The sequence below is a fragment of the Macadamia integrifolia genome, chromosome 13 (assembly GCF_013358625.1).
Source record: "Macadamia integrifolia cultivar HAES 741 chromosome 13, SCU_Mint_v3, whole genome shotgun sequence".
NCBI classification, from domain to species: domain Eukaryota; kingdom Viridiplantae; phylum Streptophyta; class Magnoliopsida; order Proteales; family Proteaceae; genus Macadamia; species Macadamia integrifolia.
In genome coordinates this window covers 21,893,889-21,916,415 of record NC_056569.1, presented here as the reverse complement: position 1 = coordinate 21,916,415, position 22,527 = coordinate 21,893,889, and the positions used below count along the sequence as shown (strand labels likewise).

At 37.3% G+C, this 22,527-nt stretch overlaps 1 protein-coding gene across 1 annotated transcript; it reads right to left on the bottom strand.

The window, feature by feature from the left end:
- Nucleotides 1–2,315: 2,315 nt before the first annotated feature.
- LOC122059792 (mannosyl-oligosaccharide 1,2-alpha-mannosidase MNS3) lies at nt 2,316–16,938 on the bottom strand. Its single transcript, XM_042622826.1, has 6 exons — nt 16,792–16,938; nt 10,863–11,824; nt 4,470–4,731; nt 3,487–3,684; nt 3,193–3,341; nt 2,316–3,051 (listed from the first exon to the last, which is right to left on the bottom strand). The coding sequence occupies exons 1-6, from the start codon at nt 16,867–16,869 to the stop codon at nt 2,793–2,795; spliced, it is 1,908 nt and encodes a 635-aa protein (XP_042478760.1). The 5' UTR covers nt 16,870–16,938; the 3' UTR covers nt 2,316–2,792.
- Nucleotides 16,939–22,527: the final 5,589 nt, after the last annotated feature.

Sequence of the window (22,527 nt, the reverse complement as noted above, 5' to 3'; positions counted from 1 at the left end):
CTTTTACACCTACTATTGTTCTTTAGCAATGTGGTTTGACTATTGAAAATACCCAGTTAAAAGCACAAATTAAGACCGCATGGTTTAGATGGGACACTAAATATGAGACATGAGTCACATGACTAATCCCACGAAGTCTACTACAACTCATCCAATCATCGGTTTGCCCCGAATAGCTTCCATGTGGCTCAAAATAGTGGACTGTCAAAATAGTTTAATCTTGACTTGGGTGGCTATAAAAGCTTCCCCCTTAATAATCACTGTACATAAAATCTATCAAACCTAATTTTCGTGCATCTATGTTAAATAAGGAATGCCCTCATCACTGCATTGGTACCATCTAATTAGGGAGCAATGATTTCAACTGTATACAATAAGGGCTAGAAGTTTATAATGACACAAGAATTCAATCACAAGGTCAAATCACCAAAGATGAAAGGATTCTCTCTTCTCCACCAAGGAAAACTATGTGCAAATCTGGAATTGGAGAAGCTTCACCAAACCTTTTTGTATTCTCTTATGTTTTTTCAGATTGGAAACATGGTCCGGCTAGTCCTTTCCAGAATCCAAACATTCATGCGCCAGTCAATATTCTCAAACTAGGACTGTTTTTACCGGATGACTCGCCAGAACAGAGTCAACTGCTGGGTTGAACATTTTTTACTTAAGAGCAACAAATACGAAAGTAACTTGATATATTAATAAGGGGCAAGTGTTTTCTGTCTGAGAGTGCACCTCCAGGAGGGGCATGGTGGTCATTGCACACGCCCTTGTGTTTATAGCGCTAGGGCTACTCTCAGACAGAAAACTTTATCCCATTAAAGAGGATACCTTTTTGCACAATCAAAGCCATGTCTTGTCGCCGTGCAGGCAAATATGGAGGATGGGAAGATTATCATGAACAACATTTTTCAGGAACACAACAACAAACTCAAGCCTTATCCCAACTTAATGGGATTGGCTACATGGATCCATAAAATAAATAAATATAAACAGTCCAGGTACACACTACAGATATATCCATTTAATCACCCCCCCCCCCCCCCGGGTGTGTGTGTTGCAGAAGATGGTTGGACAGCTATAAAGCTATCTGTTTTACAACCCATTTTCTTCCAGAAACTCAAGGCTAAGGTTTGTAGACCCACATATAGGGATCCAGGGATGTCCTCAAAGAATGGCTAGACACAGTACATCAAGGAGTTGGTTCTCAAGTAGAAGATCAAGAAGATTATTCACATGGAGATTCATCCATTCAAGGAGGAGAAATGGAATCCTGGAAGGTACAGAGTATGGAGAAATAGATATAGTTCATGACCTTGTCAGACATGGAGTTGATATAAACTCAACAGATACAGATGGCCAAACAGCTCTTCATGTTGCTGTCTGCAGGGCCCATCCAGAAATGGCTAAGATTCTGGTACAGGGAGGAATGTGAACGAACCAAATGCTATGGGATGGATACCAAATGCCCTAGCAGAACAACAGCAGAAAAGCATCTATGATCTCTTACAATGCCTACAACTGTAACAAAATTCTAGATGACCATAAAATAGATTTCATTGAGACAGATACCACTAATTACAAAGGAAGTAATCAAAGAAGCTATGGGAAAAATGATGCCAATTTCACAAATTCCCATTTTGGTACGGTAGCACCAAAATCCAGTTAGAGCAGCCAGCTATTAAATACACAGTGATAGCAAAGTTGCAAAATTGGCCAACAGGAGAGTAACAATCCACATGAACTTTCCCAAGGAGAGTGCATCACAATACCAGCTTCAAAAGTAAATATTCCTACCTGATTCAGCAGGAAACCTACTCAGGATTTCTTGTATGTTGGATCTGATGCCGAGTATTGATGTTGGATCAGAGGAAGTATTATTAGTTCAATTCATATAAAAATGGATTTAAATAAAAATAAGAATGGATAAGAACAAAATTACCTTAGTGTTGTAACCTTCCCACCTCTAACGTGAGAGTAAAACAGTGAAAACTATGTGCTTATCACAGTGAAAACTATGTGCGTATCACCTCTGCCGTATCTGTCTCATACCAGTACCTTGTGAAACTGCAGGTCAAAAGTTTGCTAGCTACCATCCTACAAAAGTTATCAATGCAGAGAATGCAAAAATAGATGATATAAGCGTCATTCGAGATGGGGATCATTAGTTTCTTATTCAAAATAAATGTGAAACTAAAGGTACCGATTTACCATAATCACTATTGGAAAGAACAATGTAAAGCTGTTGACAGTTCGTAAACTTGAGGCACCTTAGAATGAGAATTACAGGGAAGTAGATTGTGTAAGTTAATGAATGAAGCTCATCATCCAAAGCCAGGAATCATACTAGAATATTTAATATTACATTTGGGTCCACTTAACTCTCATATGGAAAGGGAAAAATCCATCAATAGAAAATAACTCAGAAAAGGAAAAAAAAATTGAAGAGAATACATCTTCCACTATTGTCATGAATGAAAAAGGGGGCATGGAGCTATTTTTGTCTTCAAGTATCCAAGTTTGATACATAGGACACAACAAATCAATTATGCACTGGAAAAGGAGAAGTAACAATAGAGAAGCCATGAGCTTCTGCCACTGCTGTCACTGCTGTCACTGCTGTCACTGCAATGCCACTTCACATCCTCAACAACAATGCCAATGCCATTCCTTGCATGCCAGATTGTAACAGAAAAGGCATATTAGGATGCTTCAATGATATCAAAGGACCAGATTTAGTTTGCTCCACTTGCATTCAGCCACATGCTTTTGTAAGGGCTGTAATAGATGAATCATTCCGTTTTCACTAGGCTGATAATGGGAAGAGGGTGAGCTTCTGTATTAAAAACAAACCTATCTAATGGAATCATGCTGCTGTCCCCAAACAGCAAGTATAAATATTTCAATGTCTCGCCCAAGAAGAAGGTCTCCATCTTGTCCCTTCTTTGAGGGGGAAGATGGGTGACATCATCTAGAGAACTATAACCCCCAGAATCAATCTTCGTATATTTTTCAAATGCCTCAAATATCTGCCAACCCCACTCGCGGTATCTGCAGAAGTTCAAACAAGTAAAATGTTATGAAAATGAAAGTGGAATGATATAAACAACTTCACTTCCATCTTTTCCTGTTGATCTATAAAGCAGAATTCAAATGGGAAATCCTTGCTCAGGGAAGAATTGTTAAGCATACTTTGGATCTTCTGTAACACGATACAAAACTAGCAATGATTCAACAGTTTCTGGCCGCAAAAGATTGTGGCGATCAGCTGGTTTAATTATTATATCATTCACATATTCAGAACTCTTGTTTCCACCATCAAGGCCTCCTTCAGTATCTCCCTGATCAGAATGAAATATTATATCAACACTCAATGCATGACAAAACAAGTAAATGCAATCCTGCCACAAAGTAGACATTAACTATAGTTCACATACAACTGAAGAAAAAAAAAAATCTCAAGGTTGGTACATCAATTCAACTCACCTCTATACGGAAGTAAGCAATTTCTGGAGCAAGGCCCGTAGAGGTCACTGAATACATCTCAAAGCAAGTTTTTGCCAGATCTTCAGCAAGCTTCAAATTTTCCAAGTCTTCAAAAGTAAGCAAATTTTCTTCCATAGCCTTTCTCTTTGTAATCCCTTTAGTAGCACCAAGCGCCAGATTTCCTGGGAGGAAACAAACCTGGACAGGCAATAATATACTTCTATGTCAAAAGCCCAGGCTTCGCCAGCAGATTAACATAGTGAAGTATGAAACAAATGGGATTCATCTCATAAAATAATTCTTTTTTATTCTTAGAAACTATGAGAGGAAATACAGTTCTACCACAAATTCATGCAAATATCCTTGCAAGTGTATATGAAATACAGAATCTGCATAAAAATCAATAGGGGCAAAAACACAGATGGAAATATAAGTCCTCTAATGCTATATCATTAAGTTAACAATGACTCCAAAAGCCTTCACCAGCATAAAGAATAAAAGAAAATCAATATTGCAAACAATCCTCGGTTCCATCAGTAGAAATACTGAACTAATACATATCTGGACTCAGTGTGTAATGATGGTATGAATCTAAAGACTTCAGAACATGAGGTTATCAAAAGGAATATGAGGTTGTCACATATCAATGTTTTTTGTTGGCATCATGTAGCCTATACCTAGGACAGGAATAATGTACATTTGGAATGTTAGCCTTGTGACCCATGAAGCTCCCCAAATTTTGGCTGAAATTATGGATTCTAACAAAACGTCACAAATTCTCAATTAGAAGAAATTTTAGACTTTTATATTCTTAATTTTTCATCTTGAGACCCTTACAAACGGAAAAGTATTGAAAAGGTTTCCAAAAGCTTAGGGGAAATTTAAAACCATGCAAGCAATTGGGAGATTAATCATTATCAAATATAAACAATCAATAGATCGTTATCAAATACGAAAAATCTTTAGTACGAAAAACCACATACCAGGTGATCCATTTTAGGACTAAATGCGCCTTTAGATCCGTAAGGAAGTTCCCCTACGAAAACCAATCCTTTTGGGATAGATTTCCGAACCAGAAGGTTCCTAACTCCCTTCATTGCTTCCTCATACATATCATGTAAGTACTTCAGATTACCATCACGATTTGTTCCTTGCTGAAGCCAAACTTTTAGTAAGTACTCATAGTAGCTGTCACCACGAGATCCCAACCGAATATTTTCTCCACTGAACTCACCAGAGCGAGGACTGCACCAACAAGAAAAAAAAAAGAAGAGAGAAAAGCACTAATTAATTTTACAATGTGATTAAAATCTCAATTTCATCTGAGAACGATTCAAAGTAAAACAGGAACATGAAATAGGGATATAGCCCATCAAAAGAAAAAACTTAAGAAAAAAGTAAATAGCATTGAAAGAAATGAATGTCTATGTAATTTGTAAATATAGTCGAAGGAAAAAAATAATTCATGATAATAACTATAAGAATAATTCATTCTCATCCATATAATTATTTAAAAACACTATCTTGTATATGAATTACAAAGTAGCTAAACAAAGCTTCAGATCATACAATGAGATCATGAAGGAAATGTTCTGGACCCAGGACCACCAAATCAGAAACTAAATTTCAAATTTAGCTTGTCAACACATCATTCAAGAATTTAGTTTTACAAAAATTGATAAGCATGCAACAACAAAATTATTGTGTTTGACAGACATTCACTGCTGAAAGGTCAAGAATTATTGTTTAGAATTGACAAAGAAATCACTGGCATAAGCTAATATATTCAGGTGACAAGTGACAAGTGACAAGTGACAAGTGACAAGCGACAAGCAATGATAGCATTTGTAGTGGTGAAGAACTTTCGAGTTTCGACACACTATATTGGGTGTCCATGACTGCTTCATGTGAACATGGAAAATGGATTCAACCACTTGTAGGTGAAATCAGAATATCTTATCTAAGTTCCCAACCACAGTGTGAGAGCAAAAGCAGAGTGAAAGCAGATGCAGGAGAGAAAGCGCAGTAGCGCACAAGTGAAAATTTTCCTAACATTGAGAGTGGTTCCCGAGTCTTCATATAGATTCAAGGTGGACTCTAAAGTTTCATTGACTTATAAATAAAGGATGGGAAACAAGGTGATACAGTTCAGAAGAACAAAGAAGGCCAGCAACAAACCAGACTATCAGACTGGACCATGAATGGACTAACATGTTTAATTTTTATTTTTTTTTTGTCCAATGGGTTATGCGTCATGGGTTTATATTTTAGGTTTACAACTATAATGGGCCAATTCTATAAGCCCAAATATTAGGAATTTAAGTCCTATTAAGGATTAAGTAGTTAGCTTCTATTCTGCAATGTTCTAGAACAATTCATATTTTGAAGAGAGACTCAGGTTTTAAGGGATTCCTCCTACCATACATAGGGCCTCCCACTTTAGTAATTGCTATGGAGTTATAAAGAAAGGAGAAGGGCCTAGAGAATAAGGGATTCCTCCTACCAAGCAGTTTGCTCTTGTGAGATACATTGGAAACCTTATTGATGCAGACATGCACCTGTGGAGCCACCAATACCCATCTGGGTATCCAGATGGATATGAGCCGGATCCATATTTGGTTATTTGGTCTAGTAGGATTTTTAGAATTTACTTTAATAAGGAATATTGTCTTTGATTTTATTTATTACTTTATTTTAGCAAGTTAGGTTCCCATAGGATTTAGATAGTATTATAGTGTCGGTTTGATTTGTTAGGGTAGTTTCCTATTTCAGTTGAGTTTCTATTTCTGTCTTTTATTTTTCTTTTAAATTGGTTGTCACCAATATACAAATCAGAATTGAAGAAGGAATTAAGAATTGGTTCGAGTGTGTGCTTGCATGGCCTGGCAACCTTTGGCTGTGTGCTTCCTTCCCCCTCTTGTGTGATTCCCCTCTCTCCCTTGCAAATCTGAGACACTTTAGGGATTCTTCCCCTTCCCCTACCGGTCCTCCATCTGATGCGGATTCGGGTTCCCAAAACTACAATCGGATCGCTTATGGGCCTACTCAGGAGTTAATAACTCAAATATTAAATAATAATGTCAGTTATGTAATTAATCTCAAATTCCCAAGAAGGGTGGCAATTTTGTAATTAACCAAAATCTAAGAAGGGTCAATATGGCATGAAAGACTGAAGGACATAACAGGGTTTTGATTTAGACCAAGGGTATAACAGGAACTGAAGTTGAACTAAGGAAATAAAAGAATTACAGGTAGAAGAGGGGGTAATATAAGAAATAGAGTTTAATTAAAGAAGCACAAACATGGGTCAGGTCAGTCATCCCTTACCTCCAGCCCAAAGCCATGGCGGAAAACTCAGAACCTTGCGGAAGAGAGGGCTGCTTCAATTCTTCTTCGAAAAGTCAGAAATTCTAGGCGAAGGTCGGAAACCCTTTGGCCTCTTGACTCCGACAGGCAAATACCTCAAAAAGCAAGCAAAGGGGAACGGTTGCGCCTGCAACTCAGGTCTAGTGATGAGCAGTGTTCCGGATCACGTTGTGGAGTAATAGCTCACAGCAGAGGCTGTTTCTGGTCATGAAAACTCTGCAGTTGGGTTGCCTTAGGGAGGTGATTCTAGCCCCAAATGAAGGTGAAAGAACTTGTATTGAGGGAGATCCCTTTGATTCTTTTGAGTTGTAACCTACCGTCCAGAACAGGGGATTCACAGAGAAAGATAAACAGTAGTAACCAAAACAGTAGTAACCATTAAACGAAGTAGAAGGAAGAAGAGGGAGAGGGAAGGGAAGGGAAGGGAAGGGAAGGGAAGGAAAGGGGGTTCTCGCACAACACTCACACTATACTCACGATGAGAAATTTCCCAATCAATTCTTTTATTTCTCAAAAACCTCCTCTCTAGACACGTTTTACAGCAATTTAAAGAACTCACTACATAAAATTGGAAGCCAATTAAAAGATAGAAACTACTCTAAAATAGAAACTAACTAATTGTAAAGGAAACCCTACGTATCTTCTTCTAAAACAATTTAGAAAATCAAATAAACTAAGATTGTTTCCCTTATTATCAATTTCCATCCCTTGCCAAACCAGAAAACCAGTTTGGGTTAGTTGTGTCTTGGTTTAGCCCTCCATAGTGGGTCAACTCAGTCCAGCCAAGCCAAGGCATCTGCATCACCATCACTTGGTGGGATTCCAAGTTGGACTGGTGAGAAACCAGTCAAGTCCTAGGCAAGGATTAAAGTATCGGTATCGGTCGCCGTATCGATCAGTCAAAATTAAGATACGTATCGGAGGGTATCGTATCGTATCGGAGATACGCTAAAGATACGCACATAAATGGATAGAGAACACATTTTTATACACTTTTGCATTAAAAAACAGTTAAAAAAAACTATATATAACATGTAGAATGCATAAATACTTAAGTAGAGGGTATCGTATTGATAGACAAATATATTGAGTTGAAAATGTCCAAAATGATGAAGTTTGAGTTTCTTACAGTTTTTTCTTTCCTCATTGCCATTGCCACTGTGATGAGTGCCCTGAAGAGTGTCGTGGTAGTTCAAATCCTTGGCTTTCAAATCATGTATTTAGTAATTATAAGTTATGACATTATTTTTAAGAGTTGAATGAACTAAATTATCTAAAAAAAAAAATTGGGATTTTTCTTCTTTTTTTTTTATTAATTTCGGAATAAAAAAAATTAAGAAAATATATTTTTTTGAGAAAAATCAAAATTTTCCATGGAAGTTGTAGAACACTTATTTTTACATAACATATAAAAAAACCTAAACATTTTTAACCATTGAACACAAATAGATCTAAGAAATTTGAAAAAAAAATTGAAACCTTCATTTTCTCTTGAAAAAAGTGTGTAAATCCCTATAAATCCAATGATTTCATGTAATAATGATGCACAAAATTTGATTCTAAGTATGATGAACCTTAGATTTGTAAAAAAACTTGAAAATCTAAGGTTAAAGTTGAAAAAAGTGAGTAAAGATTCAAGAACTTACTATTCAAATTTTTCAACTTTCAAGTTCAAGGTTCTTCTTGGACTATGTTTTTCTCCTTCTTTAAACCATTCACTTCCACAATGTTTCTTTCAATCTACCATTTGAGTCACCAAAAAGGTGTGTGAATCAAAGGGGAAAAAAAAAGAGAAATATAGAAAACTGTTTGTGAGAGTTTGAAGTGTTTGTTTCAAACAACAAAAGGCACATTCACACTTATCGAAGGTACGATACAGTCGATACGTATTGGTACGTATCGATACTCACGGGAATTTCCATATTTTCAAAAGTTCGTATCGCACAGTATCGTACGTATCGGTACGGCACAATACGGTACTACCGATACGCCGATACACAAAAAAGGGCTAAAAAATTCCTGTAGCGTATCGGTATGTATCGTGCCGATGCCTACCGATACCGATACGTATCGGCCGATACGACACAATACACACCGATACTTAAAACCATGGTCCTAGGTAGGAAGCCTAGATCATATCCTTCTTCTTCAATCTTCTATCTTCTATGTTCTATCTTCTTTCTCTATCTTCTTCTCCTACCTCCATTAAAATTTCAGATCATTAATCTCCTTGGTGTCCTACAGCAGCAACACGACATACCTGTCCTAGTTTCTATTTTCTATATGCTCTTCTTACTTTATCTCCTTAGTTACTAATTGCATTCCCCACTTTCTACTCTGGTTCACTAGCTAATTCTCACACTAGTTGCTGTTATTATGCAGACTAAATCTGAGTTTCTATTTTTAGCAACTTACTACTTGGGTAACCCTTTAATTTCTTCAAATCTGGTTCCTAATTGCTATTTCCCAATAGTTACTAAATCTGGACTTTCTATTTCAGTTACTTTTTAATTCTGTCCTCCTTAGTAACTAAATCTATTCTGTGTTTCTATTTTAATTACATGCTATTCTTAGACTACCCCACATTCTCCACACTAACAATTAATTTTTGCAACTAGCTATTTTATGAGTCTCTGGTTGTCAATTCTGGATTCAATTTTGAGTCCATAATCCCCACTATCCTGGAATGGATTACACAAGGTTTCTAACTGTAATCCTTCGGTGATTAGAATACCCTATTACAAGGAAAACACCTTCAATGTGAATTCTAAGCTTAGAGCTATCCAAGTTGCATCCAGTTGTCAGTAACAATTAAGCTTACAGAACATACTTTAAATATTTTCTTAAAAGCAAGCAAAACCTTTGGTGTGCAATAATACATTTCTTTCATCACCAACAGAAATATCAGACAAAGCATAAAGCCCAAGTTTTGCAAGTTCCCTATTTTTCTACAAACTTCAAGACTTTACACTATCCGGATATCTGACTGCAAATTTCATCTCCCAAGGGATCAAAAGACCCAAAAGATAAATGAAACCTTAACTCCAATTGCGTATTTAGTTGACTTCATTCTGGACCTTTACTCATATTTATATTTCCTTTCTTCAACTCTTGGGTCCGCCGTGAGACCATACACTTTGGGTTGCCTCCTCCAATGTTGGAAAGCAGAAACTTGCCTTCAAGTTTCAACTTTCAATAGCCTGTGCAAAAGTGAGGATTCTAGGGATACCCCTGCCCTCTTTCACACACTCTCTTAACAATTGAAGAAGGACTGAAAAGGGAAATCAGAAAGAGATTTTTACTCCAGATTTTATGATAAAACCTTAAAGCAATTTCCATGCCCATGCTAATTGAAGGGAACTATCCTAGCACCATTTGAACACAGCAAGATGAGCAGACAGCTCAAGGATATGAGAGAATCCTATCATTTATGGAATAGGTGAGAGGGTGGAGCACTTTTCTTCACTACAAGCTAAAGATCAAAATAATTGTGTGAATTCCCTAGTAAGGAGTAAGAGCAGTGAGTTATAAGCATCTTACCCACAGAGCATTCTCTTACCTAAAACTTGACTGCTGTTCTCCAACAACAACAACAACAACAACAATAACAACAACAAACCCAGCCTTATCCCAAACTTAATGAGGTCGGCTACATGGATCCGTGCAAAACAAAGAGGAGAAATGAAAGTAAAACATATTAGAGCAAAAGGGGAAATGAAAGTAAAAGCTTCAGTCTAAGCTTGATGCTTGGTCCTCAAGTAATCATGTTATCATAGAAAGAAAAGTACGAAAAAAGGTACCAAAATTTATCTGATGACATGCATAAAAAGGCAAGTTTCCTAGTCATATACCAGGTTAAAGGTCCTTCCCAAAGAGAAGAATGATGTCACCATATCAAAATCAACTTGTAGCATTTATGTAACACAAAGCCAGCTTGGAAAAAGAAAAGGCAATAGTAACTGTTCAAGAAAATGGTGAAACCATTAACCAATAGGGATGTGGCATTTTACCTAATGTAGATGGGTACCAGTCCTTCTATCTTAGGAAGAGTCTTCAGATGTTCCAAGACTTTCATGGCTTCCAGACCATATTTTGGATCACCTGAAATGATACTGAGGTAGTTAAACTCAAGCTGGAGAGAAGAAACTTCAGATGTACTACTCAATCCATCAGGAGCTGGATGTGCTGAGCGATCTCGAAGAATAACATCGCTAAAAGGAACAGAAGTTGGACTTGAAGTAAAAGCAACCAACAGACGATCAGCCAAGTCCTTTGCTGCATCTAGGTAAACAACTGGATTAGGCCCTTTGATTGTTCTCGAGTCCATCCCATGCTCTCCCCCACTTAGATGATAAGCACTAAGAAGACCACCCAAAACACGTATGGTAGTTTCAAATAAATTTACTTGACCTTTCTCACTAACTCGTTGTGCAAGATTTTTTTCAATCCATGAACCTGCTTCCGAAACAATTTCATCTATACCCATTATCATGGCTGTATCAAGTGAATCCACAACAGTAGCACCCAGGCCTCCTAAACCATCAATTCCCCTCTTACTTAGAGGCATAAGCTCATCATAGCCCATTGCATAGTTTTTATAGCCAGACCATGCATGGATAAATGCATTTTTAACATTTTGTTGCCTAGATGTCCATTTTGACAAAGAATTTTGCTTCTCCAAACTGACAGTAGAACTATTGTTGCTGCCTTCCTCATCAGGAGACAATCGTGGAGGAAGCCTAGGTGCTCTTCTCCAAAATGTCCGAATTTTATTAGCACCATCTGTGATAATCTTATGTTTTTTGTCTGTAATGCCTTCCCCTAATCCACCAGAAGCAGAATGAGTAGGACTTGTATGTGTCAATGTTAAATATGCTATACCACCTATCAACAACAATATTAAAAACTTCCCTGTACTACAGCTTAAACATTCACGTTTGACGCTTCTTGTGAATAAGGTTTGGCTTATCACCTGGAGCAATGAACAGAACAAATAAATAAAACTAAAAATCAGTTTAGAACAGAAATTTGATCTTGAAATATGAGTAAACAAAATTTAGTATGAGTAAAATGAAGCTTATATAAGGAAATTCACTATACGAGAGATCCTCAGATCCCTCAATGGGAGAAATGTTTAAGAAAGGACATCTAATAATACGTTAGTTAAGGTAAAGCTAAACTTCAGATGCTTGATCAGTAAGGCAACAAGAAGAAACATATAGCCTGACATGGACATGGTGACCACATAGAGACGAGCAACAGTTGTCAAAGGAAAATCCCATGAAATCTAAAACCCCACACACAATGGCAACATCTGAAGCAATCATCAAACAGAAGCTATTCCAAATAGAATTATACTACCAAAACCAAAAGAAAAAAGGAGTACCTTTCAACAAATTGGAAAAAGCATTGATCCACCTATTAGAAATTTACCTCATGACTTTGCCATTAGAATATCGTTCAGCAAAGGATTGCCTTGATGTCATACCCAGGTGAAATACCCATCAATCATATGAAAGGGAATGAAGAGCAGGCTAAGGTGGCCCCTATCCAGGTATTTCCCTCCTTCCATATGCTTCACAGAATTTCCACAAGGATGTATCGCTTCAACACTTTCCCCCTCTTGTCAAAAGAGAAAAGAGTTCCAAAACCAAAGCTAGATGATGATGGGTGAAATTATTATGGTCCAGGGAGCACATTGGACCACTAGTCAGCAAAGTTTCCAAGGCATTCCTTTTTATTATGTCAAAAGGGAACAGGGGCAAGTGGTGAGGACCAATTGGCACAAAAAAGTTACAGTACATGAATAGACAGCCTCACCAATTTCATCAGTCAAGAACTTTGATGGGAGTAGCTTGGGGAATCCAAGGCACTTCAAAACTGCAAGGGTGTATAGAGATCAAATGGGTATCTTTTTCTGGTTCTCTCAGGCCCCAAAAGACCAGGGAATTCAAAGACCATGGAGAATAGAGTGGTTACAAAAAGTCTAGAGATATATGAAGCAAGACCATGGACTCACAATAAGGCAGAGAGTAATTCAATTCTGATTATGAAATGAATTTCTCATAATACCAACAACTCATTTTATTAGGATAGCAAGATCCTTGGGCAACCAAGGGAACAGAACACCCTGCCCTCTTGGAGACCAACAACTTCCAACTCCTTAGCACACTAGCTAAGAATGGGGTGGGTAGAGAAGATTTCTACATAAGGCCAAATCCAACTGTATATAAGTACATAATATGTGTAGTTCATACAACCTTCCCATAAGTGCCCCCTTGTCCGCCTAAAGGCTCTGTATGCTGTCTAATTCAATTGGGATGGCCAAGATATCCTTGAATCTGGATTCTGGATGTTGGTCATTTTCAGGGTAAAAATCTTCGCTGCAAAACTGTGCTGTTTAACGCGAAGAGTGAAGAGATCTGGAGGATCTCCAAGGTAGTGTACTGCACCTGTAGTTTTGGTGTGACAGTAGTCTAAATGGTACCACAGTCAATAGCCAATGGGCTCTTTTACAGTAAATAATCATTTATGGATTGCAACAAATTAATTCCTTTGCTTTGGTGAATTCACCTACCTCTAAGTAAGTCCTTCGACAGAGCACGGGGATGCTCAATTAGAGTGAGGTGCAAGACAGAAGAGAAAAGGAACTGAGGGAGATAAACTGGCTGGCATTCAGGTTTGGGATAAAGGAGGAGTTGATCCAAGAGGTGTTTTACCTCCCATGGAGGTGATTAGCTAGGAAACTGAAGATTCTGTGCTTCCATGGCATATAGTCCTATGAGATTCCTATCATAGAATATCACGCACTCAATGATCCCTCATTTAGTCAAGAGGCACAATGCCAACTGTTTTCCCACGAATAAAGACAAACTAATAGTAGTTTACCATCAGAAATTGTTTACTCTAGTGACTAAACCAATTCAAGAAAGGTTTCACTTCAAAATAATAAAAAAGGTTGGCCTCGACGGCAAATAGAATGCCCCTCTTCATGTAAGATCAGAAAAAGGAATTATACATGAGAATGCCTCCTAAGTCGAAATCTCCCTCCACCTAGTGAAAGGTACACTAACTAAAGATAGCTCTTCATGGGTTGAAGAAGTCACCGTACAGTGAAACACAGGTAGGAAGGTGTTCACTACCGTTTCACCTAAGCTCAAACTGTTAAGGAAAGGCAGCGTCAATGTATACATCAACATTGCCTCGCACATGCAGGCCACAATCCCATGGTCCTTGCATGTGGAGCTCACATGGCATTTCCTTCATGGAGCACCGAGGGAGAAGAAATGTCGGGAGAACTCTTCAAATGCACTTCCCAGGATTCGAACATTTGAGTCCTGCTCTAACATCAAGTTCGCCACCATTTCACCTAGAAGCTCACTGTTAGGGAAGTGCAGTGTCAATTTATACATCAACAGAAAGCAAGAGAGCTCACATAATATTGATTAAACACTTTCAATGGCAAGTTACAATTCTAACTGTCCATGATGATGAAATCATCATAATAAATATCAACCAAGAGAAGGGAAAAAAGAAAAGAAGACAGAGAGAGCAATGAAGGAGCCAACTAGCAATAGAATTTGAAATTAAGGACCTGTGAGAACTAAAGCACTCGATTAGGATTAAGATAACCCATGTCTAAGAGAGGAACACTTTTATATCAGAATGAATATGCTCTCAGCTCACCTAAGTCTTTTCCCAGCTAGACAATCAGCTACACGGATCAGCCAATCAAGTGAGAAAAATCTCAATACTGGTACTGAATTAGCAAATCCACCATACAAGATAGATCGAATTGGTCCCACCAATTGGACAATTCAGCTGCTGATTTGGGACTGATCTCTAGGACCAAGCACATAGGATATCTGAGCTCATCTAGGCTTCTAGCTAGTGAAACCCTTCCAAGAAAATTAAGTTTTCTTTTTTTACTCTCAAGATGATAAGGCTATATTGTGACAGTCACACTGCTATTAATATCACAAACAAGCTGCTCAACATGACATTGCAAAGCACAATGGAGCTGATAAACACTTTTTTTATGAGTTCTTGTTGGTAATGGAACTTCAACTTAATTTTGTCACTCCAGGTGAAATGAGGCTATATTATGACAATTTCGCTGTTTCAGTATCACATGTGTTCCAAAATGACATAGCAACGCATGTTGAAGTCCTAACGCTAAAACACTTTATCCAAAATAAAATGAACTTGAGGTAGATCCCTATGCCATTTACTAAGATGAAAGATCAATTACTAATAAAGAGACAAATGAGGTTAGCAGCATAGCTGTCAAGGCGTCGCCTAGAAGTCCAGGAGCCTTGGTAGCCTAGGTGAGCGCCTCGGACACCTCATTCACCTTGTTGGTATCGCCTTAAGTCTGAACCCCCTCCAGCGCCTTAGGTCGCCTAGACTCCATGACAACTATGGTCAGCAATGGTTAATCTCTAAGATAAACAAACCCAATGAAGCCTATACTTTTTCTTTATGGATTCAGCTGCACAGAAGAATTTTCTCTATCACTTTTTTGCCGAAATAAATTCTAGTGTGGTGGATAATGTTGGATCCCACATCATCTATGAGTGGGATCATAGAAGTTGTGAGGCATGACATGCATAGTCTATGTCTTGTCCCAAGTATGACCTCATATAGATCCTATTGGAGAGCTAGGATTCATGTAGCCGACCCCATTTAGTTGAGATTCTCCTAACTTGCTGGGCTTTGCCTCTTTCCTCTAACTTTCATTTCTCATTTCTCATCTATTTTTTATTCATTTCTTTATTCCTCTTCCTTTCATTTCTCTTTTTTTGGGTGGATCTCAGTTTTCCCTACTTTTTTTTGCACGGATCCATGTAGCCGACCCCCTTTAGATGGGATAAGGCTAGTCTACTGTTATTGTTGTTGTAAGTGGACTTAGAACCCGATCTGATTCATTTTTCTTGTTATAAAGGTTTGTGAACTCTAGGTTGGATGAATTAATAAGATTGGTAGGCCATAGTTAGGTGATGTACTGTGGCATTTTTTGTTTCCCTTTCTATATTATTGGATTTCCCTTCTTTCTTCTCAATAAGCTAGTAAGTATGCATCTAAAGAGAAGAAACCAAAAGAACTATCAGTGTTAGAATTCATCTTGCAAAGATATCAACCTATTTATTGCTTATCTCACTCATTCAAAAGGGAACTTCCCTTGAAATTCCAGAAACCACTGAGTAATCAGGAGCGTACCCATGGTCACAATGATACACAAATAGTTTAAAAAAGCAACCCAGTGCACGAGGGTCCCACTACTGCATGGTCTGGGAGGGCAAGTGCGCACAGCCTTACCCCCTGCTTCGCAGAAGAGGCTGTGTCCAAGTTTTGAACCTGTGAACATGGGATACACAAACAGTTTGCATGCTACAAAACCTATATACCATTAAAATTTTGTCAAATAAACTCAAGTTGCAATTAGACACAAACACTACTCCAAAACAAGGAAATTCTGCATCTTAGGCATTTATGCATTGCTCCAATGAAGTAGATAAGAGAATTTAAAGAGATTCTATTGTACCAACTTATCTTTCTCACATTAATCAATCAACAAATCGATTCAATTGAAGTGCAACTGATGGACTCACTAAACAAAATCAGCAGACGCTGTAGTAATTGCTCCAGACCTCCACTAGGGACCAGAATTAGTTTCTTTTTGCAGGACAATTTGATCCTCCCAGATAAACAAAAACTATCTATAGTAGGTCTCTAAATTTCCAACATTACTAGTATAAAATTCACATTAACAGATCCAATCTCAACTCAATTCCTAAACCCCAGATCATTCTATTCCATCAGTCAAAAATTTTTGTCATTCGACACACGTAAACGCAATCCAAATCCAAATCAAACAAAAAAAATCAGAAAAATCGAGATCTACTTTGAAATTCAACTGTTTTAAGAAACAGTACATACCCTGAAAAATGAGCGAGGTCGAAACTTCGCGTTGTCGTAATCGACATCTTTCATCGAGTAAGGTAGACCTTTCGACATGATGATCGTTTATAGATCTTTCTTCTTCTCCTTCTTCTTGTTCTTGTTCTTCTTCTTCTTCTACCCAGATTTAACGAATTGGAGAGTTGCCGAAGAACATATTAGTAAAGGAATTAATTGCATGTGGGCATACGGGCACAAAATTCGGGTCGGTATAATTTAGATAACCCGACAGAAGACCCGTATCCTCTGAAACTCTAGTGTCCAGAGATACCCTGTTCAACCAATCAGATGAAGATATAACGAATTTTCTCCGACAAAACTTTCCAATTGATAGAGCTGAGTTGCATGTGATTAAAACTCTCATCATCTTGCCCGGTCCTCAACGCGTGTTTCTTTCTTCTCCTTCTCCCGACATGTTCCGTACCCACTGCGAAGTACCGTACCCTTGGGTCTAGAGACCAAACCTTTGTAGGAAAAAAAAAATGTAAAAAACGTTGAATTGGAATCTCTGTTCGTATGAAATAAACCCCCCTGGAAACCGTTTGATTGGGATCAAGCCTCTTCTAGACTGATTAAATACGTTTGATTGAGTTACAAAATGTTGTCAATTGACCACTTTCATATAATTTCCAAAATTATGTCAATAAATCTGGGGAAAATGCTTTGCACGCCACCAGGGTGCCTAGTGCCCAGTATGTCTCATTCTCTCTCGTCTTTTTAAAAAAATGAAGAATTATCACTCCCCTTCCCTGAACTTTGGGGAAATATTAAGTTCTCCCACGTTTTTTGAATTAATTCACTCTTCTCTTCCGAAATCAAAAGATTCTACCACTTGATAGTACCTGCTAGATTTTGCTATTAAGCACCTAACCTAATTTTCTAAATACCCTAAATGCCCCTCTAGTTAACCACCATGTTCTTGCTTAGGAGCTGACTCTTCAGCTTCTACCCTCCCTCATCGTTTATCATCAAGTGCTTCACCTGTGTCGCAAACTTCAATATCGTAATATTCTTCGCCACCGGAGTGAACCCTGGCAAGCATGCCGAACCCAGATCGATGTCACCGTCGACGGTCAGCACAATGTCAGTTTGACCGTAGTAGAACATTATCTTCTTGTGATTGGGGTTCTCAATTTCAAACCTCACGACCGTTTTCGAATCTAGGTAAGTACCGTCGACGGTGATGGAGACATTAAAGCTGGGGAAGTTGATCCATTTTAATTGAAAAATTGGGAGCTTTGGTTGATACCAGAGATAGAAGAGACTACCGGCGGCAGCAAGAATGAGGATTAGGAGTAAGAAGAAGCAGAATAAACAACAGCAGTAGCGGCGACAGTAACTGTGGCGTTTTCGTTTCGAGTGGAATGATGGAGGAAGAGGAGGAGGTTTTTTCCGGATTCGTGGTTTTACTGTTGTAGGGATTGAGGTATTTGGATCTCTGTAACCTGGTGGCCTTTGTGGAATCGGTTGTGTTGCTCCGATTGGTCTATTCATTATTGGTTGCTCCTCCTTTCCTTACGAATTTCAAAATCTGGAAACAGGGAATAATGAAATGAAAAATCCTTGTTAGAAAGAAGAGGATTATGGATGACTTTGAAGCTAAATAAAGTAAATTGAGAATTTCAAAATGGATTCCCGATTAATTGCGTAGCTTCAAAAAAAATCCAAAATTAGAATGAGAACAATTTCAATAAACATGAACATTCAATTGAGATGAATTTACAAAACGGGACAAAAAAAAAAGATGAACAAAGAACTTGAAACCACTTTCCTTGCAGGAACCTCTTCCACCGTGAATACTAGATAAGAATACTAAGAAGATAAGGAAAAACAAACCTCGAAGGAAATGCAACGTTCATATTTCATTGTATCTCCCAAAGATTCGATCAGGAAATCACAAAATCGCTAAAAATTTCAATGTTCTTGATAAGATTGGAAACATGAATTAGCAGATTCTTGATGAATAATGCGAATAACACAACGATTCAGTTAAGATTGGATCGAAAATGTGGAAGAAATTAGGAAATCACAAAATGCTCACTCCATTGGTGAGCAGCGCCACTGAAGACGTTGTCGTCGGTGAGCTCTTCTCTCTGAGTTCTTCTCAGTGAAGAAAGGGGTGGAACCGTAAGTTCCTTCTCATTCTTCTTCTTTTCATCGATTAACTAGAGGGGCATTTAGGATATTTAGAAAATTAGGTTAGGCACTTAACAACAAAATTTAACAGGTACTAACGAGTGGTAGAATCTTCTAATTTTGGGGAAGCAGAGTAAATTAATTCAAAAAACTTGGGGAACTTGATATTTCCCCAAAGTTTAGGGGAGGGGAGTGATAATTCTTCAAAAAAAAATTATTTTGCCCTTTTGAGTCCAATCATGTGATTAATATATGTCGCTAGCTTATTGAAAAGTTGATGATATGCTCAATCCTCTCCCATAAATCTATTATCATCCAATCATGATCTCATATTCGGAATGAATTCAAATTAAACGGTAAGACAGTTTTTCAATAAGTTGCCTCTCTCAGCCTTACCTAATATGAGGTATGCATGGGGTCTTATCTAATGTCCTATAATTTCATTCTAATATCACAAATAACTTGTCAATATATGTGTAAGCTACCATTATAGGTTAGACTAAATTGGGAAAGGGTAAGACATCACTGGGATTCCACCTAGCATGCCATTTATTATCTAAATCATTTAATGCCACATTCTAATTTGATACATACACAACTAAGTTTACATGATCAAAATCTCCTCCCAATTAGAGTCCCTCAACCACACACTATCACATGATAGAAGGCTATATGGCAAATGTAATATGGTCTAAGAGGGGGAGGGGAAGAAAAGACATTTATTTGATTTTTTTTTTATAAAGTTTTTTTTTTTCTTTGCACTTATATTGGTGATATTTCAAAACTACATCTAACATCAAATGCCCCTGGTTCCAAGAAAATGCTAGGGATTCTGACCATTGGATCAGACAAGTCAAGGTCTGAGTTTGTAATGATCAAATTTTCAGCTTGAAATCAATCATTTTCCGTCCATTTGATAACACATTCAATCATGTATGTTCATACATCTTTTTTATGGTAAAAAAATATTTTAATGATTTCCTTTCCAATCAGCTCAAGTTGGTTGGACTCAATTTTGACATCTTAAAAGGGATCTTGGGATCAATTTGTCCACAAATTTGGGCCCATCAAACTGTTACATGGTAGATATTTGATTTGAAGTGCAATTTCATAGATCACCTAAGTGGATGTCTTATAACAATACATTTTCATGGTCATTTAATCTTTCATTTGAAGGTGTTTGAATTTTTAGGAAAAATCAAGAAATTGAAAGTTTTATTAATTTTTTTAAAGTTTGATTAATTTTTTTAATGTATAGGAATTATAAAATGAATTGATCAAGCCTGCTTGAAAATAGCCAAAAAGATTGAAAATGTTCAAAAAAAAAAGGTGAACATTTCGATTTTCTAACTATAATTAAATAAAAGTTACGACTTAACTTGTCAGGTATTCCATCATTTTTCCAAAGTGTTGTGTATCTTATAAAAAGAAGTGGGGTTTGTCTAGATGGTGTCATTTAGATTAACACCAGTTTGCCAAATGGAAAATATGAGTGGATCCATGTGATACTGTATGACCTACCCATCTCACCTCACAAATAAAAAAATCCATTTAAACTGCTTCAAAAGAGTTTAATGTGACAAAATTATAAATATACCACTATATGAGATAAAATTCTTGTAATTTTATGAAACTTTATATTTTCTTGTTTAGAGTTAGAATCTGGCTAGTTAGTTCAGTATAGTTCTTTTACCAAAAAAAAAAAAAGTTGAGTATAGTTCCAATATCACATGGCCTACTCATGAATATCAGATTCACTATAACCTGCATTAGTTCATATCATTTTTTAATCATGATTAACACATGTTCCACCAATTGGTAATTAAGTGGTCCCCTTTATTGTTAACCATGAGGCTAATACTCTCTCTCCTTAATATACATGATCTCTTTAAATATGCAATCCCTTCAAATCCTCTCATTGTGATTCTCTAATAAATGTAACTTTTCATATTTAGCCACTATTTATAACCTGTTATTTGAAGTAAAATTAATTTACCAACTTCCCCCCACCCCCACCATTTGACAACTAGATCATGTCCTTAAGACATGTGAGATCAGTCTGGCTATTGGTGTGGTGACTGGTGAAGTTGATCTTGAGCAATACATGAAGAGGCTATTTAATTAATTGTAAATATTTGAAATTTTTGATAAATTAAAAATAAATAATTATGGGGTTGAAAGTAAATCAATTAAGATTTAAGTATGACCTTCACATCCTTCCTATAAAGGGGATTGGGGGAAGTTTAGGAGGGGGATGAAGGTGGTGTATGAAAAATTTGAACGTGTTTTTAGTGCAACAGACCTACACTTCAGAGTATGGTATTTGGTTCGTCCTGCCTCAATAATGAATAATTTTTTATTTCGCCATGTTCTTTCCTTACTCTCGATAGTAGTTAGTACTAATTCTTCATGATATTTGGCAAATTAAGCTTTTTGTAATTTTAATTAATTTATCATTTAATATTTCTAATAGTTTTTGTTTCTACATATTCATCCATCTAAACCCTATTCGCCTCCATCAAAAGTGTATTATAGGTAAAGTACAATCTGTGTGAAATGTTTATATAAATTAATTATTTTTTTTTTTAATTTATTTAGTCCCTTCTATTTAAGGAGCTTATATGAATTTGTCATGGTATAATAAACTAAGCCATGACCATTTCGCATTCCTCATATTTAAGGAGCTTATATGAATTGGTGTTATAATAAACTAAGACACCAGTCGGATGATTTCCCAAGCTGACTTAGAAGAAAATTGACATGATTTGGATGCCTTCCAAATCACTCTCAAAAACCATCATATTGAATCTACTAGAATTCCGAAAATGGAGTCCACACATCAAGAAGGTCATCAGATTTTGTGGGATCAGGTCCCAATTCCTATCTCTTAAGATGGAACCTATAAGAGTCATTCTATCTAATCCAATTGTGTATTGAATGCGGTCATTGGACCAGATAAGAAAGATACCAAAAGGATGCTAAGGGTTCAACCAAAGGCTGGTTTGAAGTATGTTACATATAAGGAAGTAGATAAACGATTCCGTTTTGTCCTTATATTTCATAATTTTTCGCCCATTTAAGAGCAATTAAACAACATTCTAAGTGTTCAAAGGGAGTTATTCTTATGATAATTAAGATGCATCCAGTTCACCCAAAGGCTTTCCTTTTTCGATCCAAACCATCAAACTTGTTTTAAAATACCCGCCACGCTCATGTCTTGAATTCTCTTGATTCCAATTCTCCTTCTTTCTTTGGTTTGCACTCCATCCCAAGAGATAAAGTGAGCCTTTCTATCCATGCAGTGAGGACCACATCGTAGAAAATTATGGAACATGGACTCAAGTTTCCTTTGCCCAAAATGTCTTACCAATAAATATAACCTCCTTGAAGAACAGTGTTAATAAGATGCAGCCTCCTTGCAAGTCTCTTCTGTTGGTGTATAATGTCTTGTATTCCATCGCAGTTTAATCCAGGGAGTACTGGTGCAACACCTAGATAGGCAGGACGACGGTCCCGCTAGCCGGTTAACAGGTCGTGGGGGTTGCAAGGGGGGCAGGAGGCCCCCTGCATAGCAGGGGG

What these genes read in the sequence shown, in the direction of transcription:
- LOC122059792 (XM_042622826.1), bottom strand. Translation starts at nt 16,869, where the DNA reads ATGTCGAAAGGTCTACCTTACTCGATGAAAGATGTCGATTACGACAAC. An exon ending in CTGGTACCCATCTACATTAG is followed by an intron (nt 4,732 to 10,862) that starts GTAAAATGCCAC and finishes TTGTTGGTGCAG; the next exon opens with TCCTCGCTCTGGTGAGTTCA. An exon ending in TTGCTTACTTCCGTATAGAG is followed by an intron (nt 3,342 to 3,486) that starts GTGAGTTGAATT and finishes CATTCTGATCAG; the next exon opens with GGAGATACTGAAGGAGGCCT.